This window comes from Ranitomeya imitator, chromosome 3, assembly GCF_032444005.1.
Source record: "Ranitomeya imitator isolate aRanImi1 chromosome 3, aRanImi1.pri, whole genome shotgun sequence".
NCBI classification, from domain to species: domain Eukaryota; kingdom Metazoa; phylum Chordata; class Amphibia; order Anura; family Dendrobatidae; genus Ranitomeya; species Ranitomeya imitator.
In genome coordinates this window covers 8,839,028-8,860,339 of record NC_091284.1, presented here as the reverse complement: position 1 = coordinate 8,860,339, position 21,312 = coordinate 8,839,028, and the positions used below count along the sequence as shown (strand labels likewise).

Genomic DNA, 21,312 nt, shown 5'->3' with positions numbered 1-21,312 from the left:
CCTTCGGTCAGAGACGGCTGTGCACTCCGCTTTAGCAGAGATCCCTCGCGGCCGTGGTGTGGTGCCATGATGGGGCCCTCGGGTCAGAGACGGCTGTGCACTCCATACTAGCAGAGATCCCTCGGTGCCGTTGTGTGGTGCCATGATGGGGCCTTCAGGTCAGAGACAGCCGTACACTCCGCTCTAGCAGAGATCCCTCGGTGCCGTGGTGTGGTGCGATGATGGGGCCCTTCGGTCAGAGACGGCTGTGCACTCCGCTTTAGCAGAGATCCCTCGCGGCCGTGGTGTGGTGCCATGATGGGGCCCTCGGGTCAGAGACGGCCTTACACTCTACTCTACCAGAGATCCCTCCTGACCGTGGTGTGGTGCCATGATGGGGCCCTTCCGTCAGAGACGGCCGTAGACTGCTCTAGCAGAGATCCCTTGCAGCCGTGGTGTGGTACCATGATGGGGCCCTCGGGTCAGATACGGCCGTACACTCTGCTCTAGCAGAGATCCCTCGGTGCTGTGGTGTGGTGCCATGATGGGGCCCTCGAGTCAGAGACGGCTGTGCACTCCGCACTAGCAGAGATCCCTCGGTGCCGTGGTGTGGTGCCATGATGGGGCCCTCAGGTCAGAGACAGCCGTACACTGCGCTCTAGCAGAGATCCCTGGGGGCCGTGGTGTGGTGCCATGATGGGGCCGTTCGGTCAGAGACGGCTGTGCACTCCACTCTAGCAGAGATCCCTTGCAGCCGTGGTGCTATGATGGGGCCCTCAGGTCAGAGACGGCCGTGCACTCTGTCCTATAATGCTCCAAGCACAGAGATCAGGAGTTTTACGGACTGCAGAGTCCTTGATGATGTCGCAGAACTTCTCCCTATACATTCAGTAGATGTTTATGAAGACGGCACCGTTCCTTTAAGATTGTTGTTGTTTTTTTCTGTTTTTCTCCTGTTCTGATGATCAGGATTTCTGCTTTTCTCACAGATATAAGAAGAACTTGAAGGCTCTTTATTTCGTGCACCCAACGTTTCGCTCTAAGGTGAGTGTCCTTCCCCAGCTGTTAAGTGAGGGGATCGGGGTGCAGGCAGTGAGGTTCAGGTGTCTGAGCGATCAGATAGTGATCGGTGGATCAGGTGAACCCAGCTAATCAGCAGGACTGGGCGGCATGTACTGGAGCACTGTGGCCCCTTCAGTGCAGAACCTGACACAGGGGCCAATGTGTATTCAGCTCCACGCCAAAGGGGATGGAAGTGCCGGTGTCCGCACGGCCCAGAGGTGTGAAGGGGCACAAGCGAGCGGCCGACCTCCCACCCCCTCCGTCTGTGATTGATGATGAAATGCTAATTTAAAGCCTTTCGTTTCTCGCAGCTCATAAAATCCGAGCACTTTCCAAATCCGGTAAATCGCACAATCGGGTTCAAACTTGTTCAAAAACATAAAAAAATTAAACTTTTAATATGGGGATGATTATCGCGCCTCCGTCTTACTGGCCACTTCTGCGGCCGTCCGTGTGTCCCTAAGGAGAAACAGCTGTGAGGGCCGAGTCACTGGAGCGGAGAGTACTGTCTGGTGGGATTCGGCCCCCTGTGATTGGTGTGGACTCGTGATCGATCCTGAGCTACTGAACCCCTTCAGTGACACCTGCCGCCAACTCGTGTAATACTATACATTCCTTTAAGCCATGCTCTACATCTTCTATCAGTCTCAATCAGGTGGTATTAGGGTTGTGAGGGAGCTGAGACCAGATTCATTGTATAGAGAGAATAAGACGTAAAAGGGTTGTGAGGGAGCTGAGACACGATCCATTGTGTGCACTAGCCATATTTATGGGGACTTGGCCTTCTCTTCCTCCACATCAAATAGTGAGCTCTATGAAAGATTGAAATTGAGATTTCCCAACAGCAGTAGGAAGCGATAAGGGTGTCAGGGAGCTTAGAGAAGATCCATTGTATGTAAGGCATAGGAAGTAATAGGAGATTGAGGGAGCTTAGACAAGAATCAAGTGAAAGGACTCAAAAAGAACATAAAGCAAGTAGAATAACAAATATGTAAAGACACTTAGATTCGGTCACATATTGGGTAACAGGTGGGAATTAGAGCTCTGAGGTTTCTGTCCTTGTGGAGTGAGTACAGATTGTATTTGAACGGTTACGGTGCTATGTCGAGTCTTCATGTGTTTTGTGTGAGCAGATGGGTAAGGAATTGGCTAAATGACAGGAAACAAAGTTGTCAAAAATGGTACGTTCTCTAAATGGGATATAGTCAGCAGTGGGGACCACAGGGAGCTTTACCGGGAGCTGTGGGGACCGCAGGGATCTGTACCCATGAGCAGTGGGGATCGCAGGGATCTGTACCCATGAGCAGTGGGGATCACAGGGATCTGTACCCATGAGCAGTGGGGATCGCAGGGATCTGTACCTGGGAGCAGTGGGGATCGCAGGGATCTGTACCTGGGAGCAGTGGGGACCGCAGGGATCTGTACCCATGAGCAGTGGGGATCGCAGGGATCTGTACCTGGGAGCAGTGGGGATCGCAGGGATCTGTACCTGGGAGCAGTGGGGATCGCAGGGATCTGTACCCGGGAGCAGTGGGGATCGCAGGGATCTGTACCTGGGAGCAGTGGGGACCGCAGGGATCTGTACCCATGAGCAGTGGGGATCGCAGGGATCTGTACCCATGAGCAGTGGGGACCGCAGGGATCTGTACCCATGAGCAGTGGGAATCGCAGGGATCTGTACCCGGGAGCAGTGGGGATCGCAGGGATCTGTACCCGGGAGCAGTGGGGATCGCAGGGATCTGTACCCGGGAGCAGTGGGGATCGCAGGGATCTGTACCCGGGAGCAGTGGGGATCGCAGGGATCTGTACCCGGGAGCAGTGGGGATCGCAGGGATCTGTACCCGGGAGCAGTGGGGATCGCAGGGATCTGTACCCGGGAACAGTGGGGATCGCAGGGATCTGTACCCGGGAACAGTGAGGATCGCAGGGATCTGTACCTGGGAGCAGTGGGGATCGCGGGGATCTGTACCCATGAGCAGTGGGGATCGCAGGGATCAGTACCCATTAGCAGTGGGGATCGCAGGGATCTGTACCCGGGAGCAGTGGGGATCGCAGGGATCTGTACCCATGAGCAGTGGGGATCGCAGGGATCTGTACCCATGAGCAGTGGGGATTGCAGGGATCTGTACCCGGGAGCAGTGGGGATCGCAGGGATCTGTACCCATGAGCAGTGGGGATCGCAGGGATCTGTACCCATGAGCAGTGGGGATTGCAGGGATCTGTACCCGGGAGCAGTGGGGATCGCAGGGATCTACCCGGGAGCAGTGGGGATCGCAAGGATCTGTACCCGGGAGCAGTGGGGATCGCAGGGATCTGTACCCGGGAGCAGTGGGGATCGCAGGGATCTGTACCCGGGGGCAGTTGGGGAACTTAGGTGACATTATTTAAGAGGAAAAGAATCTACCGTAATAGAGAAGTCCAGATGGGAAAAAAAGTCTAGTAGTTTAGAAACCTAATATTTAAATGAGTATGATATGAAGGTGAAGGAACAATTACAAGATACAGTGCTTAAGAACAGGGAAGTAAGGGAGCTTAGATGAGATTATTTAAGAGAAAAAGAAGCTACTTAGTTGAAATCCAGATGGAAAAATGATAATATTTTATAAGAACTGAAGATTCTGAAGATTCGATGACTGTATTGTGAAGGAACTATTACAAGCTTCAGTGCATTAGAAGAACGAGATAGCGGGAGTGAGGGAGCTTAGATGAGATCCTTTAAGGGCAGCGGTAGATATTCGGGTGATTTGAGCCCAGATGGTTCATTGTTCTGTGACTTAATTCCAGTCATTTTCAGGATAGTGAAATCATTCTCAACCAAATGTTGTCTACTGTTGGTGCAGAATAGGTTGCAGTCACCAGATCCTGATTTCTGCAAACTCTCTTGGGATCTGATCGGGGCAGGCGGTGGGTGTCTTTGATGCAGAATTTATAAACATTAGCGAAGTGAGTCGGACAAGCACCTCTGATGTTCGTGCTGGCACGGCTCTGCAGAGCGTGTTGTGCTGCTCCGCTTCCACCCAATTCTGGAAGAACAAATAATAGGGAACAGAGCAAAGGACGAATTGAGGGCAAGTTACCAGAACGGAGAGGTTTTTGTCTTGTTCTTAATATTTGCAATCACTTACCATTATATGCAGATGTTATCAGGACATTCTATAAAGAACAATGGGGTGACACACCGGCCCAAAAGCAAATCACTAAAGCTGCACGACTCTGGGATTACATCACTTTAGCAATCCTTGGTATATTTCTGGGTTTTTTATTTTTACTGTTTTTTTAGCCATGCAGTGACCATTATTCCTCATATAATAACGTATTTGTGGATGTGCACGTCTGATAAATGTGTCACTGGCTCCGACTTTCTCATCGACACCTTCTTCTTTTTTTTTTCTTCCTTTTATTGGTATTCGGCTCGATCTTGAGCCATGGTGACTTGGCGATGAATGATCTGTAGGATGTAAATCTTATTAGATACAATATTTTGTAGGTTATACTGGAAACAAAGATGGTATCTAGGGATATGAGGGAGTTTAAACAGAATACATCCATGAATGGGCAGCTAATACTTTGTGTTCTTTGCTTACAATGTATCCTTTCTGAGCTCCCTCTCACCCTATTACTTCCTGTACTTTACATACAATGTATCAGGTGTTTAACTTCCTCATAAACCCCATTACAATAGATTTTCCCAGTTCTTTCATAACCCCATTACTTGTATACAATAGATTTTCCCAGTTCTTTCATAACCCCATTACTTGTATACAATAGATTGTCTCATCTCCCTCATAACCCCAGTGCTTGCATACAATAGATTGTGTCTCAGCTCCCTCATAACCCCATTGCTTGTATACAATAGGTTCTGCCTCATCTCCCTCATAACCCCATTACTTGTATACAATAGATTCTCTCATCTCCCTCATAACCCTATTACTTGTATACAATAGATTGTCTCATCTCCCTCATAACCCCATTACTTGTATACAATAGATTGTCTCATCTCCCTCATAACCCCATTACTTGTATACAATAGATTCTGTCTCATCTCCCTCATAACCCCATTACTTGTATACAATAGATTCTGCCTCAGCTCCCTCATAACCCCATTACTTGTATACAATAGATTCTGCCTCAGCTCCCTCATAACCCCATTACTTGTATACAATAGATTCTGCCTCAGCTCCCTCATAACCCCATTACTTGTATACAATAGATTCTGCCTCAGCTCCCTCATAACCCCATTACTTGTATACAATAGATTCTGTCTCATCTCCCTCATAACCCCATTACTTGTATACAATAGATTCTGCCTCAGCTCCCTCATAACCCCATTACTTGTATACAATAGATTCTGTCTCATCTCCCTCATAACCCCATTACTTGTATACAATAGATTCTGTCTCATCTCCGTCATAACCCCATTACTTGTATACAATAGATTCTGTCTCATCTCCCTCATAACCCCATTACTTGTATACAATAGATTCTGCCTCAGCTCCCTCATAACCCCATTACTTGTATACAATAGATTCTGCCTCAGCTCCCTCATAACCCCATTACTTGTATACAATAGATTCTGTCTCATCTCCCTCATAACCCCATTACTTGTATACAATAGATTCTGCCTCAGCTCCCTCATAACCCCATTACTTGTATACAATAGGTTCTGTATCATCTTCCTCATAACCCCATTACTTGTATACAATAGATTCTGTCTCATCTCCGTCATAACCCCATTACTTGTATACAATAGATTCTGTCTCATCTCCCTCATAACCCCATTACTTGTATACAATAGATTCTCTCATCTCCCTCATAACCCTATTGTATACAATAGATTGTCTCATCTCCCTCATAACCCCATTACTTGTATACAATAGATTGTCTCATCTCCCTCATAACCCCATTACTTGTATACAATAGATTCTGTCTCATCTCCCTCATAACCCCATTACTTGTATACAATAGATTCTGCCTCAGCTCCCTCATAACCCCATTACTTGTATACAATAGATTCTGTCTCATCTCCCTCATAACCCCATTACTTGTATACAATAGATTCTGCCTCAGCTCCCTCATAACCCCATTACTTGTATACAATAGGTTCTGTATCATCTTCCTCATAACCCCATTACTTGTATACAATAGATTCTGCCTCAGCTCCGTCATAACCCCATTACTTGTATACAATAGATTCTGTCTCATCTCCCTCATAACCCCATTACTTGTATACAATAGATTCTGTCTCATCTCCCTCATAACCCCATTACTTGTATACAATAGATTCTGTCTCATCTCCCTCATAACCCCATTACTTGTATACAATAGATTCTGTCTCATCTCCCTCATAACTCCATTACTTGTATACAATAGATTCTGTCTCATCTCCCTCATAACACCATTACTTGTATACAATAGATTCTGTATCATCTCCCTCATAACCCCATTACTTGTATACAATAGATTCGGTCTCAGCTCCCTCATAACCCCATTACTTGAATACAATAGATTCTGCCTCAGCTCCCTCATAACCCCATTACTTGTATACAATAGATTCTGCTTCATCTCCCTCATAACCCCATTACTTGTATACAATAGATTGTGTCATCTTCCTCATAACCCCTTTTATAGATTCTGTCTTAGCTCCCTCATAACCCCATTACTTGTATACAATAGATTTTCCCAGTTCTTTCATAACCCCATTACTTGTATACAATAGATTGTCTCATCTCCCTCATAACCCCAGTGCTTGCATACAATAGATTGTGTCTCAGCTCCCTCATAACCCCATTGCTTGTATACAATAGGTTCTGCCTCATCTCCCTCATAACCCCATTACTTGTATACAATAGATTCTGCTTCATCTCCCTCATAACCCCATTACTTGTATACAATAGATTGTGTCATCTTCCTCATAACCCCTTTTATAGATTCTGTCTTAGCTCCCTCATAACCCCATTACTTGTATACAATAGATTCTGCTTCATCTCCCTCATAACTCCATCAGTGCATACGATAGATTCTGTCTCATCTCCCTCATAACCCCATTACTTGCATATAATAGATTTTGTCTCAGCTCCCTCATAACCCCATTTCTTGCATAAATAGTGTGGCGCCTTCCTTACCCTCAGGTCAGTCAGGGATCTGCACCAAAGATAATTAGTCGCCGTAGAGGCTGCCCTGTCACGTACTGGTTATCGGGGCTCTCTGCAGTGAGGGTGGTATAAATATCACCAAAGGCAGCACACTGCATTGCTAGAACATGCAAACTTGAAACACGAAATTTGAACTGTATTACTGCACTAGAAATATGAAAAATGAGAGCGTTTAGCGCATAAAAATGGCCAATTTTATGTGTACCTGGTAGCCCCTTTACGGCATCTCTCTTATACCAGGCAAGTTTAGGACCTGGTATAAGAGAGATGCCGTAAAGAGGCTACCAGGTACACATAAAATTGGCCATTTTTATGCGCTAAACGCTCTCATTTTTTCATATTTCTAGTGCAGTAATGCAGTTCAAATTTCGTGTTTCAAGTTTGCATGTTCTAGCGCTGCAGTGTGCTGCCTTATTTACTTAACTATATATGAGTTGGCGACTCTAGGTTCAGCACCTGTTCACACTTAGTCTATGTTTGGATGTGCCGGTCAGGTTTTTGAAATGTATATATATCACCAGGCCGGGAATATATATATATATACATACACCTCCGATCCGTCACTGCCAGGAGCCCCCAATAACACCAGGACGGTATGCTGCCACCAGTTCCTCGTTAGATTTAAGCCAGGTCGCCTATATCGGGTCAGAAACCAACCCCAGGTAGTGTGTAAGTACTAGCAGCCCAAAACTAATTGATATTTTAATTGCCGAAAGGCGCACTAGAGTCTTCAAATATATACAGAATACAGTCATGGCCAAAAATTTTGAGAATGAGACAAATATAAATTTTTCCAAAGTCTACTGCTTCATTTTTTCTAATGGCAATTTGCATATACTCCTGAATGTCAGAGTGATCAGCTTAACAGCAATTACTGTACTTGCAAAGTCAATATTTGCCCAGAAAATGAACTTTAACCCCCAAAACACCTTTCAACATCATTGCAGTCCTGCCTTAAAAGGAGCAACTAACATTGTTTTAGTGATTGATCCATTAACACAGGTGTGGGTGTTGATGAGGACAGGGCTGGCGATCAATCAGTCATGATTAAGTAAGAATGACATCACTGGACACTTTAAAAGGAGGCTGGTGCTTGGTATCATTGTTTCTCTTCAGTTAACCATGGTTATCTCTAAAGAAACACGTGCAGCCATCATTGCACTGCACAAAAATGGCCTAACAGGGAAGAGTATCGCAGCTACAAAGATTGCACCTCAGTAAACAATCTATCACATCATCAAGAACTTCAAGGAGAGAGCTTCCATTGTTGTCAAAAACGCTCCAGGGCGCCCAAGAAAGACCAGCAAGCGCCAGGACCGTATCTTAAAACTGTTTCAGCTGCGGGATCGGACTACCAGCAGTGCCGAGCTTGCTCAGGAATGGCAGCAGGCTGGTGGGAGTGCTTCTGCACGCACTGTGAGGTGGAGACTCTTTGAGCAAGGCCTGGTTTCAAGGAGGGCAGCAAAGAAGCCACTTCTCTCCAGAAAAAACATCAGGGACCGACTGATATTCTGCAGAAGGTACAGGGAGTGGACTGCTGAGGACTGGGGCAAAGTCATTTTCTCTGATGAATCCCCTTTTCGATTGTTTGGGACATCTGGAAAACAGCTTATTCGGAGAAGAAGAGGTGAGCGCTCCCACCAGTCTTGTCTCATGCCAACTGTCAAGATCCTGAAACCATTCATGTGTGGGGTTGCTTCTCAGCCAAGGGAATCGGCTCACTCACAGTCTTGCCTAAAAACACAGCCATGAATAAAGAATGGCACCAGAATGTCCTCCAAGAGCAACTTCTCCCAACCGTCCAAGAGCAGTTTGGTGCCCAACAATGCCTTTTCCAGCATGATGGAGCACCTTGCCATAAAGCAAAGGTGATAACTAAATGGCTCATGGAACAAAACATAGAGATTTTGGGTCCATGGCCTGGAAACTCCCCAGATCTTAATCCCATTGAGAACTTGTGGTCAATCATCAAGAGACGGGTGGAGAAACAAAAACCAACAAATTCTGGCAAAATGCAAGCATTGATTATGCAAGAACGGACGGCTATCAGTCAGGATTTGGTCCAGAAGTTGATTGAGAGCATGCCAGGGAGAATTGCAGAGGTCTTGAAGAAGAAGGGTCAACACTGCAAATATTGACTTGCTGCATTAACTCATTCTAACTGTCAATATAACCTATTGGTGCTCATAATATGATTGCAATTATATTTCTGTATGTGATATAAACATCAGACAAACACTAATAAAAACCAGAGGGCAGCAGATCATGTGAAAATATAATTTTGGTGTCATTCTCAAAACTTTTGGCCATGACTGTATTATACAGATATTACAGCCAGAAGTACAGAAAAAGGGAGGGTATAAGTTGGGGATAGCAGTTGGCTGTATGTGTCACCTTACCTTTCTTTATACCATGTGGGCCTAGGGAAGCGCTCGAGTCCACATGCACCTTCTTAGTTTCTGGTCCGTCTCCACACTTGACGTAACGCGGCTTCCGTGGCAGAACAATGACATTGGCTAAAGGTGTGTAGCTAGTTTTTAACCCTTAGCTCACCCCCTCCCATATTTGCCACAGCTCCTCTGGTTGGACTGAAATCTCCTCCTTGGACCTCCTAGCCGAAATAATTCCCAATATCTAGGATGGGTCATAATTTCCTAGTGGGACGACTGACGTCTGAACGGTTTGTTGGGGCAGGACCGATATGGAGAGTCGAAACTTGGGTCAGCTAAGAGGTTCTGGAGCGCCAGTCTCAATAGCTCGTAATTCGGGACAGCTAGAGAACGAAGTACCCAGCTGTGTGTGCGGAGGGCTCCCAGTGATAGCTGATTGATGTTGGTGGGGTCCGAGCTCTGTTTCTCCTCGACTTAATTAACATGTGGCCTCTAATTCTCTGGCCATATGGCATGTTCCTGTTATTTTAGGAATTTGTGTACTTAATCCATGGGTCGGGGACACAGTTCCGGGAGCAGAAGGAGATCTCTGAATAATATATTGTGCCTGAATTAATAAACCAAAAAGGGAGTCTCCCTCGTCCTTCACAAATAGATTCTCTCAGCTCCCTCATAACCCCAGTACTTGCATGCAATGGATCTTGTGTCAGCTCCCTCATAACCCCATTGTTTGCATACATTAGATTCTGTCTTGGCTCCCTCATAAACCCAGTACTTGCATACAATAGATTTTGGCTCAGCTCCCTCATAACCCCAGTACTTGCATACAATGGATCTTGTCTTAGCTCCCTCATAACCCCAGTGCTTGCATACAATGGATCTTGCCTTAGCTCCCTCATAACCCCAGTGCTTTCATACAATGGATCTTGTCTTAGCTCCCTCATAACCCCAGTGCTTGCATACAATGGATCTTGTCTTGGCTCCTTCATAACCCCAGTACTTGCATACAATGGATCTTGTCTTAGCTCCCTCATAACCCCAGTACTTGCATACAATGGATCTTGTCTTAGCTCCCACATAACCCCAGTGCTTGCATACAATGGATCTTGTCTTAGCTCCCTCATAACCCCAGTGCTTGCATACAATGGATCTTGTCTTAGCTCCCTCATAACCCCAGTACTTGCATACAATGGATCTTGTCTTAGCTCCCTCATAACCCCAGTACTTGCATACAATGGATCTTGTCTTAGCTCCCACATAACCCCAGTACTTGCATACAATGGATCTTGTCTTAGCTCCCTCATAACCCCAGTGCTTGCATACAATGGATCTTGTCTTAGCTCCCTCTTAACCCCAGTGCTTGCATACAATGGATCTTGCCTTAGCTCCCTCATAACCCCAGTGCTTTCATACAATGGATCTTGTCTTAGCTCCCTCATAACCCCAGTGCTTGCATACAATGGATCTTGTCTTAGCTCCCTCATAACTCCAGTACTTGCATACAATGGATCTTGTCTTAGCTCCCTCATAACCCCAGTACTTGCATACAATGGATCTTGTCTTAGCTCCCTCATAACCCCAGTGCTTGCATACAATGGATCTTGTCTTAGCTCCCTCATAACCCCAGTGCTTGCATACAATGGATCTTGTCTTAGCTCCCTCTTAACCCCAGTGCTTGCATACAATGGATCTTGTCTTAGCTCCCTCATAACCCCAGTGCTTGCATACAATGGATCTTGTCTTAGCTCCCTCATAACCCCAGTACTTGCATACAATGGATCTTGTCTTAGCTCCCTCATAACCCCATTGCTTGCATACAAGACAGTAGCATATTGTAACTTTGATATTTTCTATTTTCTTACTTTTTCTCATATAACCGGATATATTTCTTGTTCAGGTGTCGTCCTGGTTTTTCACAACTTTTACCGTGTCTGGATTAAAGGATCGGGTCCAACACGTCGAGAGTCTGCACCAGCTTTTCACCGCCATCTCCCCCGACCAGATAGAAATCCCCCCGTTTGTACTGGATTACGATGCTCGGGTAAGACGAGGTGGAGCTGATCAGTGCCGCCCTGGGATCTCACATATCGCCCCCCTAGAACACACTGCCACGTGTGGTGGAGCAGGCACGAGGTGGCCGCCATGCTTTCTCATACTGTTGTGCAATGTATCCGACGGTTATCACCAGAAGAGGTTAAGTGTCAGCACCGAGAATGAAAACCAGGTGTAGGATGTAAGGTGCCGCCAACATCGGCAGGGTCAGCAGCCCACCCCTCCCCCAGGAGGGTCTGTGCCAGTGGATCAGATGTGGGGGGTGCAGCCTGCGGCCCAGATGGGGGTTACAGAGGCCAAGTCTGCTGCGCTTTAGTGACAGATACCGGGCAGAAATCCGTTCCCTGCCAGTGCAGAGCAGATCTGTGCTCGGGGTTTGTTACAGTGTCTCAGCGCAGATAAAGGAGGGCTGGGGCTGCTCCGCTGTAGTGGGGAGGGTTTGCAGCAGGATGGATGCGTGTTCTGATGTTGTCGTCTTCTTCTGCAGGAGAACGGACCCCTGTTCCCATCACACTCCTCGTTCTCCAGCCTCTGACCTCCTCCTCTGCCCGTTGTCTCAGGACGGTCCTGTCCTCTGCTGCTTCTCTGCACATATTCTCTGCCTGGACGCCGGCCAGCGCTGGACAAGGCTTCTGATAACCCCCAGATACTATAGACTGTGCTGCACAGAGGGGTGTCAGATGCTGTATTTATACTGCTGTACATAGCGGCTCCGCAGTGAGGACGCGCGTCGTGGGCCGACCCCTACTGCGCTGACAATAAAGTCCCTTTATAATGTGAGTCCCCTGTGTGCACCGTACGAGGGCCCCGTCCTGCTGCACCGCACAGGGACGCCAGGTCTTAGGTCCCCCATTATCTTCCCTTCCACCAGTCCTTACAGGGCTTTTCCATTACCGCTGCCGCCCATCAGCTTGTTCTGTGCACAGGGGACCTAAGGGGAAAAAGAGCTGATAATGGGGCCATACATGGGGGCCCCCGGAGTAAGCAATGGGACATTCTCATTGGTGGGAGGTTCCCAGGATGGGGGGTCACCAACCAGCTGACTATCTGGGACCCCGATGTCTCGTGTCCCTGTAATGTGCAACCTCCAAGGAGCAGATCAGCTTCTGATAATATGGGGGCATTAGATCCTGGAGCACCATAGTAACATTACTCTGAGGCGCCGACCTCCTGCCCTCGGCACGGACCGGCCACAAAGCTGCACCCCCCTCAGGGCACATTATCATTGACAGTGACACGATCACCGCAGCTCTGGAGGATAAGACATGTGACAGCAGAAGAGTGACTGCAGCTCTGGAGGTGACTGGAGTATAAGACACGACGTGACAGCAGAACAGTAACTGCAGCTCTGGAGGTGACTGGAGTATAAGACACGACGTGACAGCAGAAGAGTGATTGCAGCTCTGGAGGATAAGACGTGATGTGACAACACAATAGTGAGTACAGCTCTGGAGGATAAGACACGATGTGACAACAAGAGTGACTGCAGCTCTGGAGGTGACTGGAGTATAAGACACGACGTGACAGCAGAAGAGTAACTCCAGCTCTGGAGGTGACTGGAGTATAAGACACGACGTGACAGCAGAAGAGTGACTGCAGCTCTGGAGGTGACTGGAGTATAAGACACTACGTGACAGCAGAAGAGTAACTCCAGCTCTGGAGGTGACTGGAGTATAAGACACGACGTGACTGCAGCTCTGGAGGATAAGACGTGATGTGACAACAGAATAGTGAGTGCAGCTCTAGAGGATAAGACACGATGTGACAACAAGAGTGACTGCAGCTCTGGAGGTGAGTGCATCTCTGGAGGTGACTGGAGGATAAGACATGATGTGACAGCAGAAGAGTGGCTGCAGCTCTGGAAGTGACTGGAGGATAAGACATGATGTAACAGCAGAATAGTGAGTGCAGCTCTGGAGGATAAGATGTGAGGTAAGAGGTAAACAATAAAATGTCCGTATGGTGGCTGGGGGTTGTAGTACTTGGGTGGCCGCTGCTGGTATACCGTATATATTGTAGTGTGGTCACACCAGTCTCGCCGTTCCCTGAAACGATCAGCCAGAGCAGCCTGGTGACGTGTGACATGAAGCGTCCTGAGTGCGGCTGCAGGTACAGCTGTGTGATCGGACCACTGCGGCTCCGTACTGACCCCCGTCATCCTGTCTGGGCCCCTGGACGTGTGCACGGAGGAGCGGCTCGTAAGAACCATGCAGCGCACCACCGCCCCTGTGATCCCAGCATTATTGGGCCGGTCACTGGGGGAATTCTGCTCCTGGGTACTAGGATTATGGGTCATGGATGTGGCCCCCTTTGGTTGTGGCGCCCTCCTCTGGTGCCGTCGACCTCCTCTGGTGGCGGCGACCTCCTCTGGTGGCGGCGGCCTCCTCTGGTGGCTCCTTCTGGTGGCGGTGGCTTCTTCTGGTGGCTGTGACCTCCTCTGGTGATGGTGACCTCTGCTGGCGGTGACCTCTGCTGGCGGTGGCTCCCTCTGGTGGTGGTGACCTCCTCTGGTGGCTCCCTCTGGTGGCGGTGACCTCTGACTCCCTCCTGGTGGCGGTGGCTCCCTCTGGGGGCGGCGATCTCCCCTGGTGGCTCCGTCTGGTGGCAGTGACCTCTGGTGGCACCCTCTGGTGGAGGTGACCTCCTCTGGTGGGGGGTGACCTCTTCTGTTGGCTCCCTCTGGGGGCGGCAACCTCCTCTGGTGGCGGTGACCTCCTCTGGTGGCGGTGACCTCCTCTGTTGGCTCCCTCTGGGGGCGGCGACCTCCTCTGGTGGCTCCCTCTGGTGGGGGTGACCTCCTCTGTTGGCTCCCTCTGGGGGCGGCGACCTCCTCTGGTGGCTCCCTCTGGTGGGGGTGACCTCCTCTGTTGGCTCCCTCTGGGGGCGGCGACCTCCTCTGGTGGCTCCCTCTGGTGGGGGTGACCTCCTCTGTTGGCTCCCTCTGGGGGCGGCGACCTCCTCTGGTGGCTCCCTCTGGTGGGGGTGACCTCCTGTTGGCTCCCTCTGGGGGCGGCGACCTCCTCTGGTGGCTCCCTCTGGTGGGGGTGACCTCCTCTGTTGGCTCCCTCTGGGGGCGGCGACCTCCTCTGGTGGCTCCCTCTGGTGGGGGTGACCTCCTCTGTTGGCTCCCTCTGGGGGCGGCGACCTCCTCTGGTGTCTCCCTCTGGAGGTGGCGACCTCTGTTGGCTCCCTCTGGGGGCGGCGACCTCCTCTGGTGTCTCCCTCTGGAGGTGGCGACCTCTGTTGGCTCCCTCTGGGGGCGGCGACCTCCTCTGGTGGCTCCCTCTGGTGGCGGTGACCACCTTCCAGGTTTGTCCTACCTGCTCGCTCAGTGTGGGAACATCTGCTCGTCCTAAGTGCTTGTTCCGCGGCGCTGGCTGATTTTAGTTTTTTTCCACGTCCATATTTAGCTGGTGCCATCTGTCCGCAGCTCGTGGAAATCCCACATAATCTCCGTCCAGCCGCTCCAGGGTCACAGCGAGAAATGATTCACATGGAAACAAAGCGTCGCCGTCTATTAACCCCATCAAGGCCAAGGATGCCGGCAGCGGAGGTCAGGAGAGTGAAGCCCAATCCCAGTACTCACCGTAGGGTCCGATCAGACAGCGACACATCGGGGAACAGCAGGGTGTGATCAGGCACAAGCTCCCGATTCATCACTTCTGATTTCTTGACGTCACTTTTCTTTTTTTTGTTTTGAATTCTCTGACTATTTTTTCTCCACATTCTTCAAAATAACGATCGCAGGTCAAACATTCTCCTTTTTTTTTTTTTTTCTGAACTTTTTTTCAACTTTTCAGCACCAAAAGTTGCAAATCCTTTAGTCACGTTTGTCGTCTAATAAAGAATCAAATTGAAAACTCCAGAAACCTCCACAGTGACCGGGTGAGAGGCGCCAAAAACGTCACATTTGGTCAAAGTCTAAAACATCTGGATAAGCAAAGCGGACGAGGAAAAATAAAAAAAGACTTTAAAAAGTAAAAAAAAAATGGCAGAAAATGCACAGAAAGAAAGCAAATACAAAAGTCACTAAAGCGGAGAAATTACTCCATAAAAAGTGGAGACACCGCACCGAGGACTTGGGATCTCACAGAGTAAAGTATTTTCTCACTGCACGAACCCTCTAGATGTTTGTCTGCAGATTGTTCTCACTCCCCCGAGATATGAACATTCGGCCAAAGATGCTTGTGTTTAATAGATTATAATGGAGCAAGAAGCTGTTGGGATCCTCTTTCCTCCTCCTCAAGACTCTTCCTTCCCCACTCCAGACTCCTCTATCATAGAATCCTAGAATGTTAGAGTTGGAAGGGACCTCCTGGATCATCGTTTCCAATCCTCTGCTCAATACAGGAGTCACTAAACCATCTCAGACAGATGTCTGTCCAGCCTCTGTGTGAAGTCTTCCATTGAAGGAGAACGCACCACCTCTCGTGGCCGCCTGTTCCACGTATTGATCACCCTCACTGACAAAACCTTTTTTCTAATATCTAATCTGTATCTTCTGCCTTTCAGTTTCCTCCCATTGCTTCTCGTGTTTCTTTGTGTAAATGAGAATAAAGATGATCCTTCTACAATGTGACAGCCCTTCAGATATTTGTAGACGGCTATTAAGTCTCCTCTTCGCTTTTTTGCAGCTAAACATTCCAAAATCCTGTAAACGTTCCTCGTAAGACATACTTTGCAGTCCGCTCACCATCCTGGTAGCTCTTCTCTGAACTTCCTCCAGTTTTTCAATGTCTTATATAATGTGGAGCCTAGAACTGAACACAATATTCCAGATGAGGTCTGACCAGAGAGGAGTAGAGGAGATAATTACTTCACGTGATCTAGACTCTCTGCTTCTGTTAATACATCCCAGAACGGTTTGCCTTTTTTGCTGCGGCATCACACTGTTGACTCGTGCAGTCTGTGATCTATTAGTGTACCCAAGTTTTTCTCACACGTGCTTTTGCTTAGTTCTATACCTCCCATTCTGTAGATGTAATTTTTGTTTTTCTTGTCCAGATGTAGAATCTTGCATTTCATCTCTCTTACATACCATTCTATTAGTCGCTGCCCATTGTTCAAGCTTATGTAGATCCTTCTGAATCCCTGCTCTGTCATCGTCTGCAACTATGATCAGTTTACCTTCAGTTTCCTTATCTAGATCATTTATAAAAATGTTGAACAACACTGGGGCCAGGACAGAGCCTTGTGGTCCCCACGTGAAACACTCTTCCATTTGGATGTGCAACCATTTATTTCCACTCTGAGTACGATCACTGAGCGAGTTATGAATCCACCTAACCGTAGCCTTGTAAGTCACATACTTGGTCATTTTTTTCAGTAAGGATAGTATGAGATAATTAATCAAATGCTTTGCTGAAGTCGAGATGCTATATCTACAGCATTTCCCTGATCCACCCAGTCAGTGATTCCATCATAAAATGAAATTAGAGGAGTCTAGCATGACTTGTTTGCTACAAACCAATGCTGGCCCTGGTTAATTACTGTATTCTTATCCAAGTACTTACCTACATGCTGTTTAATAATTTGTTCAAAGATCTTTCCTGGTATAGAAGTAAGGCTCACTGGCCTGTAATTTCCTGGCTCCGTCTTTCCTGTTTTGAAGATAGGGACAACATTTGCCCTTCTCGTATCTTCTGGGACTTCTACTGTTCTCTGGGATTTTTCTGAGATTCTGGCCAGTGGTTCTGCAATTTTCTCTGATAACTCGGTACACTAGGATGTAATTCATCTGGACCTGGAGATTTATAGATAGTGTGGACTCTCTTTTTTTTTTTTTTTTATTCCTTCGATGGTGCTGTGAAGATCAGTTAATGTTACATTTGTTTTCCTAGAGAGCACAGATGCAAAGTAGGAATGTAAAACTTCTTCTCAACATCATTTCTGACCACTTTTCATCCTATAAGAATCTTATAGCATCTTTCACTTTTCTTTTGCTTTTGACATGCCCCCAACATCCTTTTTTGCTGCTTTTGGTCTCCCTTACAAGCCTCACTTCATTGCTGGCTTTAGCTCTTCTAACTCTTGCCCTGCATTCCCTGCAGACAGGATTATGTTCTTCTTTAGATATGATCCCTCTTTCCATTTGATACACATTTCATTTTTGCTTTTTAACAAGTGATTAAGTTCTGTGTTCATCCATCCTGGTCTCTTTAAGTGCTTCCAATTCTTCCTGCTTTTCGGGATTGTTACCAATTGTGCAGTGAGAATTTAATTTATCAAAATCTCCCATCCTTCACGGACATTTCTGTCCTTTAGAACATCCGGCTATTGGTCCTTTCCTACCCTCTTTGTGAGTCCATTTAAATCTTCCTTTCTGAAGTCCAACCTTAGAGTCTTGAGTCCTCGCTGGTCTTCCTCCTATTGTTATCCAGAATTCGATGATAGCATGATCGTTGCCTCCTAAATTCCCAGCCACTTTCCTTTCTCAACCATTTCCTCCCTCTTGGTAAGAATTAGGTCCAAGATGGCAGATCCTCTTGTTCCCTTATCTACCTTTTGAAAGAAAGTTGTCAGCGAAGAAAGATAAGAATTTTCTGGACCCAGTACTTTTGCCTGAGAGAGATTCCCAACAAATATATGGATAGTTAAAATCTCCCATGATCACGATGTTGTACTTTTTTTATGAACAGAGTCATCGGATTTAAAAAGAGTTCATCCATATCTTCAGTCTGTCCAGGTGGCCTATATTAAGCGCCTACAATACAGCCTTTCTTTTCTTCTCTCCTTGAATTCTTAACAAAACAGTTTCTACAGAGCTACCAGTCTCTAAAGCTTGGATCGCTGTGGAAATATACGTTTTCCTAACATACAATGAAACATCTCCCCGATTGTTAATCCTGTTTCTAATAAAGAAGTTGTAGCCTTCAAGGTTGGTATTCCAATCATGTATGTCACCCCTCCAAGTTTAGTGATGCTTATGACATCATATCTCAATTCTCCTTGCTTCCCATGTTCTGTGCATTTGTATAGACACATTTTAGTTTGTAGTCTACTTACCTTTCTTTATTTTCATTCAGAGTTGGTTGTTTTTGTTCTTCCTTTCCATTTCTAATAGCAGGGATCCCAAAAGAATTCATTAGCTGCATATTTCTTCCTGGGCGTATATTTCCCATTCCATATTGCTCTAGTATAAAGCTCTCCTGATGAGTGTAGCAATGCATTTACCAAATATGTGTTTTTCTGTTTTCATAAGATGCAACCCATCTGTAGCAAGGAGTACATTATACAGGTAATTCACTCCATGGACAAGAAACCCAAGACATTGCTCATGGCACCATTTATGTAGCCAGTTATTCAACTGTAGAATCCTATTCAATCTCCGTGATCCATGTCCATCCACTGGGAGGATGGATGAGAAGGCTACCTTTCTTTCCCAGTTCCTTCACTTCCAGGCCTAGGTCTTCAAAGTTTAAACCAAAAAAAATAGGAGCACAAAAGAACCTATCACATAATACAATAGAATTCAAGTAGACAACAACATGATATACCAAAGAAAAACCACTTGAAAAATAAAAATATATATAACACCAAAAATAATCACGGAAACAAGTATATTCAAAATATAAATAAATTTATTGAAGACACCAATCCAATTTAACACACAAAAATGATTAAAAACACATATGACAAATCTAAAAAAGGAGAACAGAGCACCACCCGTAATCCGAACAAATTGCCAAAATAGCATATAATGCTATGCAGATCCAACTATCATAAATAGGGAAGCATACATTTCATATTATCAATCTCGTAATAAATTTAATAAAGTGCCTATCAATATTGTTATGAATAGGTAATTCAGAACCACAATGGACCTTGAAGTTCAGAGCACACAAGTGACCTGACAAAAACCACAAAACATAGGACGAGCTCTGAGACGTGGGAACTCTGCTGACCGCAATTCCTAAACCTATCAAACCACACTAGAGGTAGCCGTAGATTGCGCCTAACGCTCCCTATGCAACTCGGCACAGCCTGAGAAACTAGCTAGCCTGAAGATAGAAAAATAAGCCTACCTTGCCTCAGAGAAATTCCCCAAAGGAAAAGGCAGCCCCCCACATATAATGACTGTGAGTTAAGATGAAAAGACAAAACGTAGAGATGAAATAGATTCAGCAAAATGAGGCCCGACTTACTGAATAGACCGAGGATAGGAAAGATAGCTTTGCGGTCAACACAAAAACCAACAAACAACCACGCAGAGGGGCAAAAAGACCCTCCGCACCGACTAACGGTACGGAGGTGCTCCCTCTGCGTCTCAGAGCTTCCAGCAAGCAAGCAAAACCAAAAAAGCGAGCTGGACAGAAAATATAGCAACAAAAGTAACACAAGCAGAACTTAGCTTATGCTGAGCAGACAGGCCACAGGAACGATCCAGGAGAAAGCAAGACCAATACTGGAACATTGACTGGAGGCCAGGATCAAAGCACTAGGTGGAGTTAAATAGAGCAGCACCTAACGACTTAACCTCATCACCTGAGGAAGGAAACTCAGAAGCCGCAGTACCACTCGTGACCACAGGAGGGAGCTTGATCACAGAATTCACAACACAATATATATCAAATCCAAGTAGTACAATATAACGTGCATGAATAGCAGGGTACATATAGCCCCAAATATATTATAAAGTGCACATAATAAATTACCTATAGTAATCCCTAATAGGAGAATGACTAGAACAAAATGAACACATCCATATACTAACAGGGATTCATTTCCCACGTGGTGGTGCTGCTGCTACCCCACACAACGCGCGTTTCACACGTTGCTTCGTCAGGGAGTCACAGTGCGACATAGTTCAGTCATGTTTAGTGAACAAGTTCTGTCAGTCACAGTGCCACGTAGTTCAGTCACGTTTACTGAACAAGTTCTGTCAGTCAAAGTGCCACGTAGTTCAGTCACGTTTACTGAATAGGTTCTGTCAGTCACAGTGCCACATAGTTCAGTCACGTTTACTGAACAAGTTCTCAGTCACAGTGTGATGTAGTTCAGTCACGTTTAGTGAACAAGTTCTGTCAGTCACAGTGCGACATAGTTCAGTCATGTTTACTGAACAAGTTCTGTCAGTCACAGTGCGACGTAGTTCAGTCACGTTTACTGAACAAGTTCTGTCAGTCACAGTGCGACGTAGTTCAGTCATGTTTACTGAACAAGTTCTGTCAGTCACAGTGCGACTTAGTTTAGTCACGTTTAGTGAACAAGTTCTGTCAGTCACGTTGCGACGTAGTTCAGTCACGTTGCCACGTAGTTCAGTCACGTTTACTGAATAAGTTCTGTCAGTCACAGTGCCACGTAGTTCAGTCACGTTTACTGAATAAGTTCTCAGTCACAGTGCCATGTAGTTTAGTCACGTTTTCTGAATAAGTTCTCACACAGTGCGACGTAGTTCAGTCACGTTCACTGAACACGTTCTGTCAGTCAGAATATTCTAGAATACCCGATGAGTTAGAATCGGGCCACCATCTAGTTATTTGTATAAATGTGATGTCCCCTGACATCATTACCCCGCGGCCTCCGGTTCTGCGTTTTTGATCGGACCTGTTCATTATTGCTACAGATCTCATTTGATGTCCATGACCTGAGTTACCATTGAAATTCTATAATAATTCAGCCTCTCCTCCAGTATCAGTGACAGGTGGCGATCGTGGTGGTCTTCATTGCACTGGAGT

At 46.7% G+C, this 21,312-nt stretch overlaps 1 protein-coding gene across 1 annotated transcript in view; it reads left to right on the top strand.

Annotated features, from left to right (window-relative positions):
• Nucleotides 1–16,212, top strand: part of GDAP2 (ganglioside induced differentiation associated protein 2) — a 42,518-nt gene extending 26,306 nt beyond the window's left edge. Inside the window, exons 12-15 of the mRNA XM_069760449.1 lie at nt 969–1,023; nt 11,481–11,624; nt 12,123–12,411; nt 15,046–16,212. Of these exons, the coding sequence (XP_069616550.1) occupies nt 969–1,023; nt 11,481–11,624; nt 12,123–12,170 (247 nt within the window). The 3' untranslated portion in view covers nt 12,171–12,411; nt 15,046–16,212. The remainder of the gene's footprint in view (nt 1–968; nt 1,024–11,480; nt 11,625–12,122; nt 12,412–15,045) is intronic.
• The last annotated feature ends 5,100 nt before the right edge of the window (nt 16,213–21,312 follow it).